Source organism: Lepidochelys olivacea (assembly GCF_965140295.1).
Source record: "Lepidochelys olivacea isolate rLepOli2 genome assembly, chromosome: 4".
In the NCBI taxonomy this organism is placed as follows: domain Eukaryota; kingdom Metazoa; phylum Chordata; order Testudines; family Cheloniidae; genus Lepidochelys; species Lepidochelys olivacea.
Genome location: NC_140414.1, coordinates 78,771,318 through 78,794,456, shown reverse-complemented (window position 1 = coordinate 78,794,456; position 23,139 = coordinate 78,771,318). Strand labels below are relative to the sequence as shown.

General features: G+C 42.4%; 1 protein-coding gene across 3 annotated transcripts in view; it reads right to left on the bottom strand.

The window, feature by feature from the left end:
* GALNT7 (polypeptide N-acetylgalactosaminyltransferase 7) overlaps positions 1-23,139 on the bottom strand; it is a 111,323-nt gene that overhangs the window by 7,796 nt on the left and 80,388 nt on the right. The window contains exons 5-10 of one of the 3 annotated variants that reach the window (XM_084626129.1): positions 22,945-23,024; positions 20,334-20,516; positions 19,992-20,174; positions 16,841-16,958; positions 14,130-14,252; positions 4,685-4,903 (exon numbers count right to left, since the gene is read on the bottom strand). In XM_084626129.1, the coding sequence (XP_084482255.1) occupies positions 4,685-4,903; positions 14,130-14,252; positions 16,841-16,958; positions 19,992-20,174; positions 20,334-20,516; positions 22,945-23,024 (906 nt within the window). The remainder of the gene's footprint in view (positions 1-4,684; positions 4,904-14,129; positions 14,253-16,840; positions 16,959-19,991; positions 20,175-20,333; positions 20,517-22,944; positions 23,025-23,139) is intronic. The other 2 variants (XM_084626128.1, XM_084626127.1) reach the window with 2 other exon arrangements.

Below are 23,139 nucleotides of genomic sequence, written 5' to 3'. Positions count from 1 at the left end.
GCCTGAAGGCAGTAACAGGAAGGAGAGCTAGAACTACCAGTAAGTAGTTTGACTCCTGTAGGAGGAAGCAGGGTCTGGCTGTCAGGCAAGTGGCCTGTAGAATGGAAACCTGTAGTGAATAGATAAGCCCCTACAGAACACCCCAGGTTATGGGGGAAGGGATGCTCAATGTGCTGCACTAATTTTATGTGGAAGAAATAAAACGGAAGCCCTGAGAAGAGGGTCTGCACCAGATTCTGGACATGATGTCACTTCTTCCTGGGCTGAGGGGACTGGCCAGCAGCCTAGAGTGATCTAAAGGTCTCTTCTGGCCTTAAATTCTATAAATCTATGGATATTTATCACAGCTGTCTTCCCAAACATATACAATTTATCACCAACCTTTGGAAGTCATGAACAGCAGGGATTAATGAAATTTCCAGTCAAATATTAACCCAGTTGTAGTAGAAAGAGAGAGCCTGAGTCACAAGCCCTTGTATAAAAGGTCTGAACTAAAGTAGTGGTCAAGCCTTGCTAATAGAAAGCAAAGTTAGCAAATGTCAGGCTGTGAGCAGAAGTCAGGTCCCGTTATAAAACATGCCTGCGTGCAGGTTCACAGACCCTGGCAAGAATAAGGCTGGTATTGCAAAAATATACACATTCCTGAGAAGTTCTAGGCATAGGAGACTCATGTAAACACCTTCCAAAAGGGTGGTACCAGAACACCCAGATACCAAGTAGGATGCAAACACACTCCCCAGAGCGGATACAAGGACACACTGACCCCCTCTTAAAGATAAGGTCAGGATGACAGGGTGATGAATAGAGATGTTTTGATCGATAAGCCCAATGTGTACAAGGTAAAAGGGTGGTAACTAACCATGTCACAGGGGCAATATGTAAATTGTTTGTATTGGTGTATAAAGAAGAGTCTCAGAGGGAGTGTCTTTGACTGGCCAAGGGGGGAATGGAGAATCCTGCCATTCGCTGAGCTGGTCCATTGTTACAGGCATACATGTGCTAGTGTAACTGCAGAAATTTGACCGGGGAGCTAGGACCTGGCTGGGTGCCTTTGCTACTAAACCAAGTCTTGTGGTCTTATTGGGAAGTTCGATCGGAGCCTGCTGTATGGGCTATCTGGCCAGAGCCAATGCAGCACGCAGAGAGAACACACATGCAGCCAATGACTAACTACATCAGTGTCGTGGTTGTTCACCAGCATTCTAGTCTAGTGATTCCACAAACAAGGAGGGAGAACCTACCTGAAAGTTAGGGTGTTTTAAACAGCTGGAAATTAGTGAAGGATTTACATGAACACTAGCCCAAGAGGCTACAATAAAAAGCAGCCATCCACTTAGTGAAGGAATCCTTTAAATGTGAGAAAAATAGGATTGGAAAGAACCTTGTATCCAAGTAGCAGAGTCAAAAATGTTTTTGGCCACCCAGAAATACAGTTGAGGCAATAAGAAAAGGAGGACTTGTGGCATCCGATGAAGTGAGCTGTAGCTCAAGAAAGCCTACGCTCAAATAAATTTGTTAGTCTCTAAGGTGCCACAAGTACTCCTTTTCTTTTTGTGAATACAGACTAACATGGCTGCTACTCTGAAACCTGTCATTAATTGAGGCAATGTTATTAAAAGTGAAACAAAGGAGCATTAAAATACTGTAAACATTGTGTAATGACTGCTGGCCATCAATTAAGAGAGATCAAAAACATTTCAGAGAAGCCTGAGGACATAGCACTCTGATTGATGTCACACTACTTCAAGCTTCCTTGTCACTTCATCCAAGTCCCAGGGGCTGCTGGCTTCAATTCCTTTTTTCAGGGATGCTCTCTGTCAGGTGTCCCTCATTGCCTTCTTTTTTCCAGACACTATCACAGTGACTCTCACAGCTCAGTCAGGAGCTAGATGTTGACACATTTTCCCCACCTTAGGTGGACTTTGGAACAGTTCTATAGCTGATCCACTAATGTACTGCTTTGTATTAACTCTTGGGCAAGAGATTTGCCTTGATGGAGATGGTCTTATTTCCCCGGGCTTCCAGATGCAGGACTGTTTGTCCATCTTCATATGCACTTTGTACAAACAATTTCAAAGGCCTCATAATAGACCCTGACAGATTCCCAACATGCCTGTTGTGCACTGGACAACTCTGTACTCCACCACTGCTCTCTTGAAGTCACATAAGTAGACCCTTCATACCCATAGAAGAGGAAGTTCTTTAAACTACTCCCTTGCACATCTAATGGATTATCCAATTGACTAAGAAGTAGGATGGAACTCAGGGCTTATTCTGCCAGTTAGAACATTCACTATCTCTGCCTCCAGGTTCTGCAGAAGTGGGTTCAGTGTACTCATGGAGGAGACAGGGCAGGGCTTCTGGGTGACTAATAAACAATCTTCATAAGCCAAGGCATTTCCCTGGCTGAACAGGGAATCCTACAAAGGAGTATGTAAAAAACCCAACTAGGATTGTCTGTGAAAGAGCATTCAATTCCTGTAAATCTGTGAAAGAGCATTCAATTCCTGTAAATCACATGCTGAATTTAAACCCTGCCAAGTAGTTTTTCTTGCAATTAAATGAGAATGCTGAATCTGTGATGTCCCAGTAATTTTAACAGCCTTCAAAGTCACATTCAAATGCAAATATCTTGATTATTCTGAATGAGTAATTGTCTCCAGATATGCCTTCTCTACATACACCAGTGTTCTTCATTGCAAGGCCTGCGAGCCAGTGGCAGCTCCCTAAGTTCTCTCGAAGCTGCGCAGCCGCACAGCAGGCTGTAAATACCTGTGCAGCAGCTCGAAAGGGCCGCACAGCAGAGACTTGGAGAGGAGAGAGGTTGGGGACGTGTGGGAACTGGGCAGGGAAGCAAGTTGGGGCTTGCAGGGCTCCTGTGGGGCTCTCCCCTGGCCCTGGAGCTCCCTGCTGCTGACAGGGGAGAGAGAGTGCCCCTTTCCCCCGTTGCTCCCGTGCTGCCGGCCGGCAGAGGGGAGAGAGGGCCCCTTCTCCTGGAGCTACTGTGCTGCCTGCCGGCAGGGGAGAGAAACATCCCTTCCTCAGAGCTAGCTGCTGCTGGCAGGGAGAGGGCTGGGGTGAGTTCTTGGACCCCAACCCCGGGGCAGCCTGCCTGCATTCCAAACTCCTCATCCCCGGCACCAGCCCAGAGCCCAGCACCCCCAGCCAGAGCCCTCACCCATGCCCCGCATCCCACCCCTCTGACCCAGCCCTGAGCCCTCTCCTGCACCTGAACCCCTCACCCCCATCCCCACCCTGTAGCCCTCACCCCCGCATGCCAACCCTCTGCCCCAGCCCTGAGCCCCCTCCCACACCCCAAAACCCTCATCCACCCTAGAGCCCTCACCTCTGCACTCCACCCTCTGCCCTACCCTGGGCCATCTCTCACACTTCAACCCCACCCCGTGTGGCTTTCACATTGAAGTTTTTTTTGCCAAAGCGGCCCCTACTTCAAAAATAGTGAAGAGCACTGAACACCATATTGTGATTCCAAGTTTCTTCTCAAAATACATTCTTACTCTGAAAGGAGGACTCGGGATTATAAACATCAATGAAGAAGAGTAGACACAGACAAAAGAATTCTCAACAAAAATGTAGAACTAATAAAAAACACACGTTAAAACATCATGACTTGGTTGCTTACTGTTGCATTTGATCTCCTGTCCTTACTCTATAAATACAGTACTTTCATACCTGTCTGTCAGGTGTTATCCAGACTTGCTATTTAGTGTCATGGTTACTGGGTAAATTGTGCCTTAGAACACTAACTCCCTCGCACATTCACCCCAGGGAGACAGGCTTTGCTACCTTCCTCCCCTCTTGGTGGAACCATGTGGTTCTGCCACTTTTTAGACTGGATCTCTGGGCTGCAGCCTCCCTATTTATCAAATGAGTCAACCTGACAGGCTCCAGTGGGTTTAGCACCTGCAAGCTCATTATCTCTGGAGACCTGTGACCAGCAGCTAGTTAAAGTGACTCAAAAAGTAGCTTATTCAAAACAAAGTAGTATGATTTGCCAAAAGGAACACAACATCTAAGAAAATGGGTTAAACAACTAAATGTTGCATACACATATTAGTCTGCCTAGGATTACTCTCTCTATCCATAGCTTGGGTAGGTCCAGTTTATTACCATCTCTGGAGAGCCAGCCTGCCTGCTGCACTTCGGCAAGTCTGTCTGCCAGAAACTCATATCTAGCCATGGCTGCTGACAGCCCACTCATCTCCCCGCCGCCCCTTCTTCTCTAGGAAAGCATCTTGAAGGTTTAGGATCCTCTATGATCTTAGTCTTTTAGCCTTGAGAAGAGTAAAACATGCCAACCAGGTTGGAGCCAGGCAGAGGCATTCCCCCAATTAATAGCTCCACCCATTGTTCCCTTAAGGAGCCATATCTTTGTCATTGTATTGTTTCGTTTGCATGCCACTTAACAGCCTCCTTGGATTTAACTCCTGACACTCGGGCAGGATAATATTAAACAAACTGAGGTGATGCCATACTTGTAAAAAAATAATATACATATCTCCCTCATTTTCCACATTTATAAACAGTAACCAAAATAGTTCTTTGTTTTCTGTTTAAATATTAAAATATTTATCATGTACAAGAAGTTACAGAGTTCATTGTGGACTCCCAACTTTAAAAACCTATCGCATGTGCTGATTTTAGATACATTTACTGTACATACCTCTCCCCAGTCCACATTTTTAGACGGTAAGGGATAGTGTGAGGTTATATCATAGGCTATTTCTTCCATAAACCATTTAAAACTTTTGCAGTTGTGATCTTCACGGAACTTTTTCAGCTCAGATACATCCCCATATGGTAGTGCTTTTGTCTCTGGACGACTGGCATAGAAGTAATCTTTGTACTCATCCCACCAAACTTCCACCACTCTGACATAGTTCTGTATGGGGGGGGGGAAAAAACATCACTACTGCAAAACAGAACCCATACCCATCACTACTGCAAAACAGAACCCATGTATGTATGAGGAATTTAATCCCACATATTTAAGAATTCTTATAAACATGTTAATACATGCGTTATACGCACCCAACTTGCCACCTTTAACAGAAGATACAGCACAAAAGTAGCCTTTTTATATATTTTTGGGGTAAGACTAGCATAAGTAAGTGAGCTTAGTGAAGGTACAAGTACTCCTCGTTCTTTTTGCTGATACAGACTAACCCGGCTACCACTCTGAAACCTTAGTGAAGGTTGTAATTATAACTAAGTCTGGGGAATTCTCTTTTTGAAGAAAAAGATACCTTAGTTATGAATAGAATGAAAACAGTGCTGTTCATTTGACTGCAATACTCTAGAAAATGTGATGTGTCATCTGCAGTTTATTTTCACCTTCTACGCTTCCTAGCATTAAAACAGAGAGTGACACCTATTAACCCCCAACTGGATACCACAAGTGATTTGGATTTTAGGGCTTTGTCAACACTACAGATGCCACTGCAGCACAGCTGTGTCACTGCAGTGCTGTAGTGCAGACACTTGCTACAGCAACACAAGGGCTTTTTTCTGTCATTGTAGTTAATCCCCCCATCTAACCTCTTGGGAGCAGATAGGGTGACAGAAGAATTCTTCCATTGAATTAGTTGTGTCTATACTGGAACATAGGTTGGCTTAATGACATCTCTTGGGGCATAAATTTTTCAACCTGAGTTTTAAGTGTGGATCAGGCCTTAAACAGTTCAACTGATACACAAGAAAGATTCCATCTCTTCTCCCATGCCTGCATTGGCTCGGCAGTACTAACAGGAATTACGATTATAAACATATATATATATATATATATATATATGAAAATAAAAAGTGTAAAATGATCTTTAACTTCACACAATCTTATCACACGCGGTCTTATTCCCCCCTTCCCCAGTCTTCATTTTCTTCCTTGGAGTAAGCTGTCAAGGAACCTGTTATGTGAAGTGTCTAGCACACATTTTTATATGGACCTCATCACTGTAGTATTTGAATGCATCTGTCACAGATGGTTCTCTCTTTCTTTCAGCATGGTACAGACAATGTTAACAATATGCAATTAAAACATTCTTGTCATTGAAGTAAGCAGATATGACTGAATACACAAGGGAGTAGAGACCTGTTTAGTAAGAAGGTACCAGTTTTACCTTGTCACTTTCAGAATAGAACTGCACTTTAAACTAGAACAGAATATTATTATAGCACAGGAATGCATCACACAGTATTTATGAGGATGGTAGTGGTGTATATTTTACTCAATAGGAAGAAAATGATTCCTGATGAGGAATTTTCATATAAACAAGTGCTTCAAGGACTTACTGACTATTCTTAAAGAAAAATGAGGGTTCTTTAAATAGAGAGAGTACGGTCACTTACAGTAACTTGATTTCTTCAAGATATTTTGTCCTGTGGCCATGTGCCTGTGCCCTCTTGACCAGAGAATGTAAAATGGTGTCTGCAGGCTCACATCTGCTCATAGCAGCGCCTGTGGCTTCCAAACAATGGCATATAAGGAGGCATGGACCTACTGTCACTCAGTTCCTTCTTGACTGTGAAGCCGAGCCTCCAGTGCTGAGAGGAAGGAGGACAGGACGTGAAGCATCCATAGGAACAAAACATCTCTAAGGACTCCAGTTACTGTAAAATAAGTAACATCTCCTCCTTTAAGTATGTATGTTCCACTGTAGGAGACTCCCAAGCAGTAACTCAGCCAGGAAGTTAGTGCTGAAGAGGCAAGTCCAAAATGTTTCAGAGGACTGCATCACCATCACCACAGGTAGTATAATCTCTGGAAGCAGGTAAAATGGTGTAATACTTGGCGAAGGTATGAATGGAAGGCCAAGTTGCTGTACTACAAATTTCTGTTATGGGAACATCCTTCAGCAGAGTACAGATGTGGACTGAGCTCCAGTGGAACATGCTGTCACTCTATGAAGGAACTAACTGCATCCTCACCGATTCATAGCAGGTTAAGATGCAACCCAAAACCCACTTAGTCTTTGAGTGGAAAGAGGTTGTTCTTCATCCCCTCTGCAAATGACACACATAGCTTAGGATGATCTTAATCCTGTCAAGGTAGAAGGTGAGGGTCCTTCTGATGTCTAGTCTACGTTAGCTGGTTCACTCCTCTGGAGGTATGAGGTTTTTGGGTAGAACACAGGCAGGTTTATCTCTTGCTTAATGTGGTACTCCAAAGAGACCCTCAGGAGGAAGCGAGGAGGGGGATGTAGTGTAACCTCATCTTTATAAAAGGTGGTATATAGTGGGTCAACCATAAGAGCACTGAGCTCTCCCATTCACTGCCTGAAGTGATGGCTATGAGGAATGAAGACTTGGAGATGTGGAGAGAAACAGACCACCACTGGTTCAAAATGGAGGTTTCCTCAGGGGACTGAGAACCAATCTGAAGTCCTATTGGGGAGCTGGGTTCCGTACAGGGGGGAAACAAATTGCATACGCCCTTGAGGAATGTAGCTGTAGTAGGGTGGACGAAGTCTGAGAAGCCTTCAACAGATGAATGGATGGCTGTTACAGCGGTCAAATGTACCCCGATTAACAGACTGTGCATCATTGACAGACTGTGCATCTTTAAATCCAACAGGTAGTCCAGGATTTGGAGAGCAGAACCTCTGAGGCTTGGGAAGAGCAAAGGGGAACACCAGAAGTGGAAGCATTTCCACTTCTGAAAATGTTTTGTGAGTACTAGGTTTCCTGCTTGATAGGAGAACTGACTGGACCTCACCTGAACAGGTTAGCTCCATGCTCAAGAACCATCCAGGAACCATGCTCTCAGCTTCAAGGAGGAGGGGTTGGGATGGATCAGGGTCCCTGAGTTCTGTGTCAGGAGATCCTTCTCGATAGGAAGACAGAGAGGTGTTGTCACAGAGGTGGAGGAGGTTCAAATACCACACTTGTCTTGGTGCTGTGCTATGAAAAGAACCCTTGCTCTTTCCTGACATGGTTTGAGTAAGGGCTTGAGCATTAGAGGTAGAGGCAGATAAGCATACAATAGGGGATGGGGCCACAGCATTATGAGGGCATCTCCCAATGAGTGGCAGCTGTATCCTCCCTTGGAGCAGAAAAGGTGGCTTTTTGTGTTGTTTGGGGTGGCAAAGAGGTCTGCTTCTTGGAAGCCCCAAATCTGGCACATACTGTGGAAGACAGAATCGTTGAGCTCCCATTTGTGATCCTGAAGGAAATGTCTGCTCAGGGAGTCTGCAACTGTATTCTGGAGGCCTAGAAGATAGACAGTGGAGATCTCTATCTGATGGGAAATGCACTGGTTCTATAGCCTTAATGAATCTAAGCATAAGGACTAGAATCTTGCTCTGCCCCATCAGTTGATAATATAGTGCTGCTCTTTTGTCCAGCGTTACACTGATGGAATGACCCTGTATGGGGTGAAGGAAGTATTGGTGAGTGTAACTAACTGCTGTCAGCTTCAGAATGTTGATGTGGAGCATAACCTCTTATGCAGACCACTTGTCCTGGACTGTGGCCCCTTGGAAGTGAGCTTCCCATCTAAGAAGTATCTATTGTATCTGTGAGGGATGTGAGAATGGGGTTCCCATGCAGAACTTCAGTGTTTCCTTCCACCACCTGAGTCCAGAACTTTGAGGTATTGTGATGCGCTTGGAAAGACTGTCTGTTTGGGGTGTACCTGGACCGTAGCCATGTCTGAAGGCACGTGAGGAGAAGTCTCGCATGAGGCACAACAGACATGGAGGCTGCCATGTAGCCCATGAGTTATAGCAAGTTCTTGCAGTTGTTTGTGAGCTGTATTGTATTATTGAGATTAGAATGGACAAAGTGGAGACTCTCTCTTTGGCTGTGGCAGTTAGGGAATCTAGAGTGACTCAGATGAAGTCAATTCTTTAGATTAGGGTCAGTGTGGACTTCCTTATATTGATGAGAAGGCCCAGAGAGTGAAACAGGGCTAGAGCCCTGGAGGTTGCAACCTGGACCTCTAGAAATGATCAACCCCTGAGGAGCCAATCGTCCAAGTAAGGGAATACTGCTATGCTCCACTGAGGCAGATGGACTATCTGCCGAGAGAAACTTTGTAAAGACCCTTGGGACTGTGGAGAGCTGAAGGGAATGACTGTATTGGTAGTGTTCTGAGCTTAATTTGAAGCGTAGGAAATGTTTTTGGGATTAGTGGGTAAGTACATGAAAGTAGGCTTCCTGGAGGTCAAAGGCAACAAACCAGTTTCCTGGATATAGGGATAGGATTACAGTGGCTAGCATCACAATCCTGAAGTGCTGTGAAAGGATACAGGTGTTCACATTTCTTAAGTCAAGGATTCTGCCCCTCTTGGGAACTAAGAAATAGTTGGAACAGAACATCTTCTGATGAGCTCTGTGGGGACTGGCTCAATTACCTGCAGAAGAAAGAAAGACTGGATGTCTTGTTTCAAGAGATCTTTCTAAGAGGGGTCCCTGAAGAGGGATGGAGAAGACAGGTGGTGGGGGATGGTGTGGAAATGGATGGAGTATCTGTGATACTGGTAAACCTGGTACCAGCACTTGCCAAGTCTGTAGACTTCAGCTGAACACTAACAATTTCGTAGCTGGAAACCACACCAGCTCATGTATATTTTAATATTGTTCAAGATGTTAAGATTTGTAACAATGTGTTTAGACTCTAAACCTATAAAATGCTTGTTAGTTGCTGCATGCCTTAATCTTACTTATAATGTCTGTATTCCATGCTACAAGGTAAAATATAAATTTGTTTTATAATTGTAAAAATGTCTGCTCTGAACCTGTGAACTCAGATGGGAAGAGCGGCTCTCCCCACTCATCCAGGAGGACTATCAAAATTAAGTGGGCCATTGTAGGACAAAAGCTTTATTGGTTGCCCCATCTATCCATGGAGAAGTATGTGCGGAAGGCTTTGTCCTATCAGTTAGAATGCAGGAAGAGGGAAACAAAGATAGCTGATGAAGATTTCTTAGCTCTTTGCTGTTTGGACTCTTACAAGGGCTGGAGCCAAAAAAAAAAAGCATAAATCGCCAGGATCAAGCTGGGTTAGCCCTGAAAAGACATTCAATACTGACAGATTTAATAATTTTATTGAGATAATGTTGAAGTAAAAAGAAAACAGCACAGAGTTTAAGCACAGAAGGTCCTGGTTATCAGGGAATAAGGTACAAATTATCAAGGGGTGCGAAATTCGGTTTAGGAAGGAATACAAGCTGCAATCTCCCCGATTGGGGGTAAAAGTTTAACGGGTCAAAGTACAGACATTGAGGTATGGGGGTATGTTGTCCATATAATGGCTATGTTCAGGTGTGGAGTATAATGGGTGGATACGATGATGAGGATGGATCTACCCTCATTTGGTGGGATTTAATGTTCAGTGAGTTTATGGTTCCACTTCATATGGTCCAATGGAAAAAGTCTCTCAGTCCCTTTCCCATAGTTGATGCATGATGTCGTACCGGCTCACACCTCCTGGTACTGTTGGTGGCCGGTGATGTGTTTGATGTAGATGTCCCTGGACCATCGGATGGTGTCCGAGACCATGAGGCGCCGCATGAGCCGTGTGTAGCGTCGACCAATCCCACAGGTCTGCAGCACACGCTCGTTGCAGGGGTCCCAAGCGCCCACGGCTCCGATGATCAGGGCATCCATCTGCACCTTGTAGCCCTTCGCTCTCAGGGTGTCAGCCAGGGGGGCATATTTTTCCAGTTTACGAGCTCGGGCTTCGCGGAAGGCCGGGGTCCTGTACTACATCTGTCACCTTTGGAGTCACAGACAAACTCATTTGTGCATATATGTTGCCCGCTTAAACCTGTAAATAACTCACTTCTTTTTCCTAGTTAACAAATCCTTAATTAGTTTACTATAGGATTGGCTAACAGTGTTGTCAAAAAGAACTAGATAAGTTCATGGAAGATAGGTCCATCAATGGCTATTAGCCAGGAGGGACTGGGATGGTGTCCCTAGTGTTTGTTTGCCAGAAGTTGGGAATGGGCAACAGGGGATGGATCACTTGATAATTACCTGTTCTGTTCATTCCCTCTGGGGCACCTGGCATTGGTCACTGTCAGAAGACCGGATACTGGGCTAGATGGACCTTTGGTCTGACCCAGTATGGCTATTCTTATGCTCTTATGTCTTTTGGGTGAGACCTAAGGTACAAATTGAACTGCAGTCTTGGGACTGGGAGTAATACTAAAAATCACAAAATATTCAGGTAAGTGACCATTTATCACTAAGTCCAGCTTGCCTAGACTGCCCAAGGGGACTATGTGTGACTCTATGGTAAAACTTTGATCCAGGAGTTCACATTTGTTACTGGCTTGCTGAAACCTAATTATAGAACATATCCCCAGTTTGGGGTGTCTGTCCTGCTTTTTACAATCTGCCCTGAGACAGACACTCATGGTCATAAATCATTCCAGGCAGCGTGACACTATTCCATGTTGATCACCTCCAAAATCCATCTGTCTAAGATAATTTGTGCCCAGGCAAGGAGGAAGTGGAAGGTAGATTGGTTGAGGCCCTTGACCGAGATGTCAAAACTGTTTCTTAAAAGGAGGTGCAGATGATATTGCTGTAGAAGGGGATGGTCCTCTGCTCTGAGGTCTAAATCTCCTCCTCAAAGTCTGGGAAAAACCTGTTGCAGATGTATTGGAATGGCCTATATTGCTATGACATTTGAGATCTACTAAACCATCTTTTTGTTGCATGAACATAAATTCCCAGTGACCACAAGGTAGTTGCTGAGTCCCTCAGAGTGTAGAGGGAAGAGTCCATGTCAGAGCTGAAAAACTTGGCCCTTCAAAGGGAAAGTCTTCAGCTGTATTCTGCACCTCTCTTTGGAGACTGGAAGGCTGGAACCAAGATGCTCTCTATATAACCACAGTCACAGCGAGGGATCTAGAAGCCGTGCCCATGGCATCTAGAGCAGCTTGGAGGAAGGTTTTTTCTATCAACTGACCCTCCGAAATGAGGGCCTGAATTTTTTCTCTCTGGTCCTGTGGCAGATGTTCAATAAAATGAGTGAACTTGGAATCTGTATTGAAGTCATATTTCTCCAACAGGGTTTGGTAGTTTGCTTTACAAAACTGAAGAGCTACCAAGGAGTAACTTTTCCTACCCAGGAGATCTAAAAGTTTGGACTCCTTATCATAAAAAGAAGATCTCCCTATTCCTTTTCTTAACTGCGTCCTACACCAGAAAACTGGGAATATGGTGGGAAAAGAAACGCTCCATCTCCTTGACTGGAATATAATACTTTTTATTTGCCCATTTAAAGGTGGACTGGATAGTGACAGGTGTTGACCAGACTGCATGAGCAGGCAACAACAGAGCCTCATTTTTTGGTGATTTTTTCCTGTAGGGTGATATCTGACATGTTCATCAAGGAGAGTTGAGACTCTTGGATCTCCTCTAATGGGATCTGGAGAGATTTCACCAGGTGTTTCATGAGGTCTTCAAAGGCCCGAAAATCATCGGCATAAGAAGGTGGCGGCGGCAGCATTACCACTTCATCTAGGGATGAATAGGATTTAGCTGATGGGGGTAAGTTTCTCTTCATACTGTTCTTAGGTATCTCCTGTTGCCAAGGGGGCATAAAGTACCAGAGGATGATCATGCAGTACTGAACGTTGGTCAGTCAGTGCCTGTGAATGATGCGGTAATGCGGTCTCTTTCTGGTTGGAACCCTATAAAATTGTTCACAGAGATAACCCAATGGATTCCAGTAAGCCCACTGAGGCGGTGGACAGGGAAATAGTCCCCATAGATACTCATAATTCCTGGCTCTTGGACATATGGTGGGGTCTCCAGAATACTGGCTCAGTGGCCTGTAGTGGTAAGTTACCAAAAAAGAGCCCTGTACCGAGACCTCAGAGTCTGAAGAAGAATCATCCTCAAGGCTGAAGGGGAGAGTCTCAATCATGGGTGGTGTACTGAAAGCTGGAGGTCCAACTAGGTTCAAGCCAACTGAGCAATTCTGGGGATGGGGCCCGGACAGAGGATCACAGTAGGGAACACTCCAATACTTCTGGTATAAACAGGTCCTCCAGGGAAAGAAATCTGGAAGGCTGTGTCCAGTACTAGGGCCTGGCATTGCTGAGATGTTGAGCACAGTACTGATGAGGCTTGTAGAGGAGCTTCTCCAACCTCAGAGCCCTGGTGTAAGGGAGGTGATGGTATCAGAGAGTGCGTTGGAGGCCTGTGCATATCCCAGTGCCTGGAAGGATCAGTCGGTACTGAGGTAGACTGCTACCTGTGCTGTCTGTTAGAAGCCTCATTCACATGCTGCTTCTTGTAGGGTACTGGTGGCTTGGTAGCAGGTTCTGACAGAACCTCAGCTGTACCCGTTGCAGGATGTGAGGTCTCCTTAGAGAGGGATTTATGGGGTGACCTACCCCTCTTGTTAGGCTCTCTGGAAAGAGAAAGAAGCTTCTTAGAAATGCTAAACTCTGAAGTTGATGCTGCCACTGGGGCAGCCTGGGACATTGAGGCCGACGTACAGGGGTGGAGAGAGCTAGTGAACAATCCACTAGTAGGAGCTTCAGTCTAGCCACCCCTGTTTCCAAGACCTGCCTTTAAATCCTGTAGAAACCTTATACTTAAATGGGACGTGGATGTCTCCGAGGCAGTGGACACAGCTCAAATGCTCATCACTATTGGGAAAAGACCTGTGGCAGGTATGGCAGGGCTTAAATCCTGGGGTCTTCGGTATAACACAGTGGGGTGTGTGGGGAGATAAGTCCTCTTCTAAACAACTGTATAAAACTAAAGAAATCAAATAATTAAGAAAATAAAGGGAAAAAATTAAGAATAAAAATAGCATACAAAGAAAGGCAGGAAGCTGAGAATCAATGGACACTCATTGCTCTGTCTCAAGCTGCAGGCAGTTGAAAGAAACCGGGTAACAGCAGGTCCATGCCTCCTTATATGCTCTCATTTGAAGGCACAAGATTCTGCTCTGTGCAGGCAAGGGCCTGTGGACACCGTTTTGCATTCTCTGGTTACAAGTGCATGGGCACATGTGCATCCTATGGTGGCACACTCCCATAGAGACATATACTCGAAGACTTGTAATAAAGAAGAAATGTAGTATGTGTACAAGTATTGTTATTTAAGGTCAAACCACTCTGCAGTTTTAAGTGAAGTCTCACCTTCAGCGTAGGAGAGGACCCAACGTACACTGGAGGTGGATTTCCTTGCCAACCCTGGAGACGATAGATGTGTCCAACACGAGAACAAGGAACAAACAACAACTTCCCTCCACATTGCCAGATCTACAAGGTCAAGAAAAAAATGTGGTGGAAAAGTTGATAATACACATGTAAACTAAACTTAAAAAAAACCCAAACAAATACAAACTAATTTACAATAGAGTAAAAAAAATTAATTACATTAATTGGATAACACGCTAAGCTCATAAAATAAATTTATGCTTAAGCCTGAAGTAAAATTAACAATGAGGGCTTGAAATAAAAGTCCTGGGCTGTATCCAGTACATTCTTCTGTTCTACAATGGATATGTTTACAAACACCATTTTATAAATCATGGTTTTGAGATCCTATTCCATGACTATTTGCAAAGACAGGAATAAATGGGTATACAGAAACTGCAGCTGGTCAGGATTTATTTTATTAAACTTCAGCTCATATTTCATCATCCTAGGCAGTGTTCCTCACCCCAAATATTTTTCCTAATGAAAGTTATGGGGACACAGAACCCTTAGGTAACTCACTGGACTACTCTATTCTGGATAGATTCGTCCATCCCAAAGTACAGTAGCAGTGACTGAGGGAGAATCTTAAGAAAACTGCAACAAAACTAGGAGATAATCCTAATCACATATTCATAGAATCATAGGACTGGAAGAGACCTCAAGAGGTCATCTAGTCCAGTCCTCTTCACTAAGGGCAGGACTAAGTATTATCTAGACCAGGGGTGGGCAAATTTTTTGGCCTGAGGGCCGCATCTGGGTATGGAAATTGTATGGCGGGCATGAATGTTTAGTGGGGGAGGGGGAGTCTATGGGGTATAGCATAGGGGCTCTATAAGGGATGTTAGCGAGGGGAGAGGGAGGGGGGACACATGGGGTGTGGCGCAGGGTTGGGGGCTCTACAGGGGCAGTACCGGGGATTCCTAGGGGCCCTGCCAACAGTGACTCCAAGGAGGCCATACCAGGCACTTTCACGGGCGGAGGCACCCTAGCTGGGATGAGTGCGGCCCCTGGGTGGTTTTGAGGCTCTCTAGGGTAGAGCCGTAGGAGACCGGGAGGGGATTGGGTGCGCTGCTTTGTGTGTGTGTGTGTGGGGGGGCATGTAGGGATGGGGTTCCGATCCCGGAAACAGCGTGGTGAAGTTGCACTTGCGCAGTGCGGCTCTGCATGCCAGAAGATGGTGCTCATCAAGGGAATTGTGAGTCGGGGGCTGGAGTGCTGGAGAGGAGCAAGCCCCTGACCCCGCTCCCCGGCAGAAGCTCGAGGGCCAGATAAAAATGTCTGATGGTCCAGAAGCAGCCCGCGGGCTGTAGTTTGCCCACCCCGATCTAGACCATTCCTGACAGGTGTCCTTTAATGGGCTTTGTTGACATCCTGAAGAGATCAAGCCTCCAGTTAATGGAAATCCATCTATCCATCAACATTACTGTTGTAACACTAAAACCAAAAAGGAGGTGAAGAACCACTAAAGTGAAAAAATAACGCTGACACAATAACACACACCACTTTAGGGTCATCCATTAAATTTAAGAAAAAAGAAAGACAGTTTAAATGTAGACTAAATAATGCTGCTTTTAAATGTTTATAATTAAATATGGTCCTGAACTATCACACGTGAGCTGAACCCATTAAAACCCTGGGGATGCTCCAAATCACATCTAATTCCAGATTAGGATTGCAGGATTTGGGACCATCTATTCCTAACAGACAGTATTATTCATAATATTTTACTTTCTTCTCTATATGGATCTTATTATCCTATTGGTTTTCTTTCAGCAGTTTTGTTTAAATGTTTACTAAAGAGGTTTTCTTTACAAGTTTTGATTTTACATAATACTATTATATTTGTAAGCTCGAACACAACATCGGTTAAAGTGGCTTTCAGTTCTTCTGAAGAGTTGTCCTCAAATTTTGTTTTTGTCCAGAAGTTAAACTAGTTTAAATGTTCATTATAGGACTATGTAATGACTTCCATTGTCATTTCAAAAATTACTACACAGAACACTGGTCACTTTCTAGACCCAAACTAGTCCCTTGCTCAAGCAAGGCCCAGGATTGGAAAAAGAAAGGTGTTGCAAACAAGGACTGAGGCTCATTAGGAGAGGTCTGATTGCAACACCAATCTGATTACAAACATGCTCAGTTACTTTAATAAAATTCAGCCCAAAATTGAAGGGTCATTGTCAAGGATGTCAGACCAGAAATTCGGTCTAAAATATTTGTTCCTGTTTTTGGGGACACAGCTCTCTGTTCTGCTTGTATCTGTGTCCTTTGGAGTCTGAAGGGGCATAAGAAACTAACTCTTATGATCTTAAATGTCTTGCTAGATGGAAGAGCATGCATGTGTTTAGCAATCAAAACAAAATCCTGTGCCCTGGTTTTGTCCGTGATGAGTCACCTCACTGGGATTTTTCCATTTTTATTGCCCTTGTTTTGGGAAGCCTCTTTTATTTTATTTTTTAAAAGAATTGTCCATAATTCTGAAGAACCATAGGGTCATTTTCCACCCAGAAGGCTGATGGGGAAGGGGGAAAAAACATCGGCAGGTTAGTTTTCTTGCCAGCATTCTTTAAAGTCATGTCCATCTAGGTTAGTATTTCTAGAACTAAGTTAATTTTTCATTTTAAAAGGCAGATCAATTTTGCTGTTACCTTGTAAGAAATTTCAAAGTTTTCACCACCCCAGATTTGAAGACCTGGATCGTAGAGACCCAGTTCAAAGAAGAAATCACGTTCAATGGCAAATAATCCACCAGCCATTGCAGGGGACCTAAGAGAAAGAACAAACAAAGTAATTCCTTTCACCAACAGAACATGACAGTCCTCTGGAAAAAAAAAATTACTCTTAATATAAGAAGCAATTTCCTGTTAATGCGTGTAAAAGATTAGACTGATGGCAATACATTTAGAAATTACTTGGCTTTATTTTTGGTTCATTGATAAGCCTTCAATGAGTCTCTGAATTTGATACCTGTGTTAGTTTTAAAGAAGTCACTTATTACAGTTCTGAATTACATAGAGCATTGGCCCACACTTTTCAGCCAATCTGCATCTGAAGTTTCACGCCACTTATTGCCATGACAAGAACCATTGTGGTGACAAACAGAAAAGGTCTATTCATCTCTTGATGAATATGACAACATGTGCAGTGGACTAGACTCTACAGTACACAAATTGTGTTCTGAGAAGCTGCTACCTTAAAAATCTCATTGTGTAACATCCTAGTTACAGTTTCAATCCATACTTTTAAAAAAATTATTAATGTGAAGCCAGTGGGAGGGCCAGGCATGGAGAATAAATAATTTAGAATTATTCTCAATGAAATGTTTAAGAGGGGCAGTGTACAGGCTTCAAATCTAGGTTTTGTTTAATAAAACAGTTTTATAAAACCTTTCTACGTATGCCAAGATTTTGATAACATTAAAGACTATTAAATGAAAAAATGTTCTAGTTTTGATTTAAGCATTTTACTGCAATAGTTGCAAATAAAATTCTTTAGCAATATGCTAGGCACATGAGAAAGTGAAACTAGCTAGTCTATTTTTATTGGACTTGTACTGAATCGTCCACCTCGGGATCAAAAAGCACTATCGAAAAATTAATGAATTAAGCCTCACCCAAGGTAGGTAATTATTTAAAACAAAAAACAAAAAACAAAAACCCAACCCCACCAGATAAGGAAACATGGGTTGAGATGATCACCATCTTGCCAAGATGATCTGTGGCACAGCCAGGAACAGAACCAAAGTCTCCAGCCCATCATTACTGAGGTAAATAAAATCCAAACAAGTAAACTAGTAACACAAAATGTGAACAGATTTAAAAAATCTGCTGTGTTTCACGGTGGTGTCATTAGTAACATTAAGGAATCCTTTAATATACTGAATTTTGAACTTGATGGTATCCCTTTTAAATACTAATGGCTATATATTCCTGCCCTGCATAGAAACGCATGGAAGGGAACCATTTAAACTAAATTGTAGAGTTATCACACATTCTCTGAGCAACCCAGAAGAGTGGCAGAGAGGAAGGTGAACAAAAACTGTGAATCTATCACTGTGAAAATTTCTGAATGGTGGGCTCTTTCTGCATGTTGCCCTTAACTACGCTACTTACTGTAGTTGTATTCCCTTATTCCACATAGTTGTATCATATGGATGCTTTTCAGAAACCAAAGAGCTGCATAATGCAGGGATGTGGAACATTATATGGAAAAAGCAAATATGCAGAAAAAACAAGCACCCCAAAAATAAAGGAGAGCACATGCCTGAAATGTTGACTTTTCAATCTTGGCCTCTGATAAGAACACTATAAAATCCACACAAGCTTAACAGTTTATTTTACAAGGTCTAAGGTGGTGAGCATTAAGATTTCTGAGGATCTTTCCACATTACAAAATGTTTATTTTATTTTTTATGTTTAAGAACCAGTTTATTCTGCCTACACTACTATTTTCAGCAAAATGATAAAATGATTAGCTAAATTTTACTTGTTTTCATATTACTGCAGTAAAATGTGTGTATAGCCTGGGCATAACGGGATAAGGTTCTTTTTCAGAAAGAGAGCTAAACGGTCAAGAATTCAACTATTATAGTTGTTACCAAAACCATTTTTTAAAAATTTTGATCGTAAGAATTGTTCTGAAAACAGTTTATAAAGCTGTGGACAAAGAATGTGATACCAACTTTTGAAACAGCTTAACACTAACTAGTTTAGTGCTGATAAAGTTCCAATGTGGACAGCCTTCTTCTCTATGAAAGGATATTGTCTATATTACATAAAGTACTGAATAGACCAAAGCTTCATAATTTCCTTGAACATGTTTTGCCATTTTTGCAAAGAAGAATCACAGGGTGAGAGCTGAGTGAAGGATAACATCAGTTCCTGCAATTTGTTTAAACCACAAGTAAAAAGTTATATGAAACACTATTTTCTAATTATGTGAAAGTGTTTTCAAATAAAGTAATTGGTTACAAGATTACAGTAGTATAAGGGAAAATACAGAGCAGAACCACAGCCTCCCAAGTCTCAAAAAAAGTCCAGTAACGCTAACATTTAAGCAGAAATTTGCATGTATTTTGATAGAAAAGAAAATGTTACACTCATGAAGCAAAAGAAATAGGATGGAATACATGAAATTAATTAAATCCCTCCTCAAAGACAGACTGGAATTATTTTTAGTTAAGCACATTACAGAGAGCAAATTTAGAGCTATTGGGTTATCTTCCTAAGATTTCGAAGTAGTGCACTTGTATTTCTCAGGTGGGACCTTCCATAAAGCAAGTGGGAATGATCGGACACAAAAAGAGGGCTATATGGCTCCTGATGCACTTGCATTGACCTATTAACAAGGAGCTGTACAGATGCATCCATGAGAGAAAACAGCCTAAACATTTTATGTATTATGAATTTTTTTGTAGCATGCTTATTATGGAACAGTTAAGTAAGCAATTTTTATTATTCTCAAAACCATACCTGAAAAGAGCCCCCATTAATATAGTTCCATGAATTTTGCTTGGAAACCAAATGATAAGAACATCTGTTTTTCCAAATGAAAATTATTATTCTGAAATGCATCCTATATTTTGCTTGAAGTGTTAAGTACATAACAGAAACAGAGAGGCACAAGAAGTTAGTGAAGCTACATTAGCAGCGATTGACCAAAATAATCAGTAACAGTAAGATACTTTTTTTTTTTTTAGACAAAGCATCTTCAGTTGTTAGAGTATTAAAAATACGTGCAAGTATTTAGTAGATCAGTATCTCCTTAAGAAGAGAAATGGGTAAGTGATTTAGTGATTACCGATACGGCTCAGTTTGTGTCTTTCTCATTTCCTTCTCTCGCTTGGTCAAAGGCACCCTCTTCCACAGCATACTCCAATCCCACGCTCCTCTAGCAAACCCATCTTCGTCACCACCCCCTTGGGGTATAATATTGTAAGTGTTGCCATCTACGACATCTATGAGCGGCACAGTGCATGTGGTTCTGCAGGGTTGTGGATGGTGGCAGTGAGGATGAAGTTAGGTACAAGGACCCAAATGTCACATTTACACGAATCGTAGTTCATGGGAAAAGAGGGGGAAAAATGAGATGATTTAGATATGCATTCAAAACAATTAACAGAATAAAAACAGCACTCTTTACCGATAAGGTTCAGTTTTATGCTTTCTTTTGGCCTTTTCCTTGTGGCTTAATGGAATTCGTTTCCACAGCAAACTCCAGTCCCAGGCCCCTCTCGCAAAACCATCTTCATCCCCACCTTGCTGCGGCTCAATGGAATAATCATTCCCATCTATGTAATCTATTAGAGGCACAGTACATGTAGTTCTGAAACATTTTGGAAGGGGAAGAAGAGAGCAAAATATAATTTAAGAAAGATATGCTGTCTAATCTAATACATCTACCATTAACTTTCATTTTTTATTGAAATGTAACTTAAATGAAAGGTCAAATGTAAATATGTATCATCTCAAAAATGTAAAACTCCATTCTTATGGAAGAAAAAAAAGAATATACTGTAACAGTCCTCACATTGATGCCAGAGCATCAAATTACACAATCCAATGGTCAGAAGTTAAAGGAAGCCAAATTCAAACAGGAAATAAGGCATTAATTACTCTCACTGTTAAAAATTTACCACTGGTACAATTTACCAAGTGTCGTGGTGGATTCTCCATTGCTGGCGATTAAGAAATAAATTGTTGTTTTTTTCTAAAGTGTATGGTCTAGTAATTATTTTTGGGGAAATTCTCTGGCCTGTGCTATACAGGAGGTCAGACTAGATGATCACAATTGTCCCTTCTGGCCTTGGAATCTATGAAATGCATATTGAAAGCAGAGAAGTTATGGTGGAAATGTTGACATACCAATGCTATCACTGGCCTTCTGAAAAAATATTGCCTGGGGCAATGAGGGGGAAAAAATGGGAGACCTGAGAGGGTTAAAGGGAAGTACAGATCTCACGATTTTATAATCTTTCCATAATTGCTGCTATTTATGTGGGATCTCAGCTGTCAAAAAAAAAAAATAGTTTTAGCTCTTCTTGTTGCAAATTGAGCCTTTCACTATTCAAGTCTGAACGGTGTACTGTTGCCCTATAAAGCCATTCTTTTGGGGAAAAACCAAACCAAACTTCGCTGCTGTTGGATCAGGCATGTCTCAGCAGTGGTTTTAAACACAATGGCCAAACATTCCATCAGAAGATTCTACGTTTGCTTTTTACAAATACACTGTTCGCTGTGATCCATCAGACACAATATTCAATGAAGATCAACAGTCTCTTGTTTTTCTCCCAGTGTTTTCATCAGAGGCTCTGCTGATGCATTGGAATCATAGAATATCAGGGTTGGAAGGGACCTCAGGAGGTCATCTAGTCCAACCCCCTGCTCAAAGCAGGATGAATCCCCAATTTTTGCCCCAGATCTCTAAATGGCCCCCTCAAAGATTGGAACTCACAACCCTGGGTTTAGCAGGCCAATGCTCAAGCCACTAAGCTAGTCCTTGACTGAATTGAAAGCTTTTTTCAATTTTTTCCTAAACACTTCCATCTTAGAGGCAAATGCTACATACAATGAGAAAAACAAAAAAGGGGAAATGACAGCATAATGCTTTACCTCCAACCAGGAGACCAGAAAAGTAGCTCTTTTATTTAACTCTTTGCAAATATCCATTTCAGGGCTTTGTACAATGGAGTAGCAGGTATCAATGCTCCTCAACACTGTGGCCTTCAGCAACAATCTCTCCTCAGGTTTTGTCTTTGAGATTGTTTCTTGAACGTTCTCCACAACCTGCCTCCCCCAGGTAAAGGGACATTAGACTGAACAGGAGCAAGAGAAGTGCTCCTATTCCAAACAACTGAAGCACCTGGAGACCTGGCCTATCACCAACACAGTGGCCTTGCAGGACTTATTTCCTGGCACTTTTTAAGCCTCTGACATACTTGTAGTTAAGACTCTAGTGGTACAATAGGCTGAGGGATTCAACAGCTTTAAAATAAAGATACGCCACACTCCCATACGCCTCCTTCAACTACTGAATAAGCCAAATAAAGCTAAAACAACAGCACAGAGCAACTGCAGCATACAGGTGGTTCAAAGGATCGGAGGCAGGTGGGGTCCATTCCTTTATAGGCTCAAATGGAGTTTCATGCACATAGGGCTTGTGGTTCCAACATTAACTACTAGCACAATGTCTGGGCATGCAGACAAGGCAAGCACATCCCAAAGGCGAGGATTTGTTTAAAACTATTCTCTAACTTTAGATTTAAGAGAAACAAATATATTTTTGTAGTAACTACCATAATTATTGCAACCTTAAGATCACACAGGCTTTAGTAGTCTGAAAATTCTCACTAAATCAAAGTTGAGCTCTTTCTCTCTCCCCAATTCCTACCTCCATTTTAAATATAATCTTTTTGATTAGCTTTAATAATAATAATCTTGTTTAAGCAAGCTGCTCATTCATCTACAGTACGACATTATCACAACAGGGGGCCTGTAAGATAAAGTCATTGCAACAGACTGGATTCCCCTTAAATGTAACCCACATTTCAGTACCTCCATTAAAATAAACTAATTAGAGATTTATTTGCATGATTGTCACTTGTTACATGACAATATCTTCCACTCTGGGAGATGATGCAATAGTTGTAATGTGAACACCACACTGAATATGGTTTGAAACATGAAGATTGTTACTGTGACTATTTTTCTTCTTAGGAGGCTTTCTGAGTTGTAGAAAAACAGGATAGCGTTACCTGTCCTTAGATATAGGAGCTACAAGTGGTGCATACCAGTTAACTGCCACCTCACAATGGGCATCAAGGTAAATCAAAACCTTTAAAAACAAAAAAAGGCAGGGAGATATAATATCATTTGAGATTTCTGTATACAAATCACACATTGATTGAATTATCATATATCTTAAATTTTGACACAAATTTACACAATTT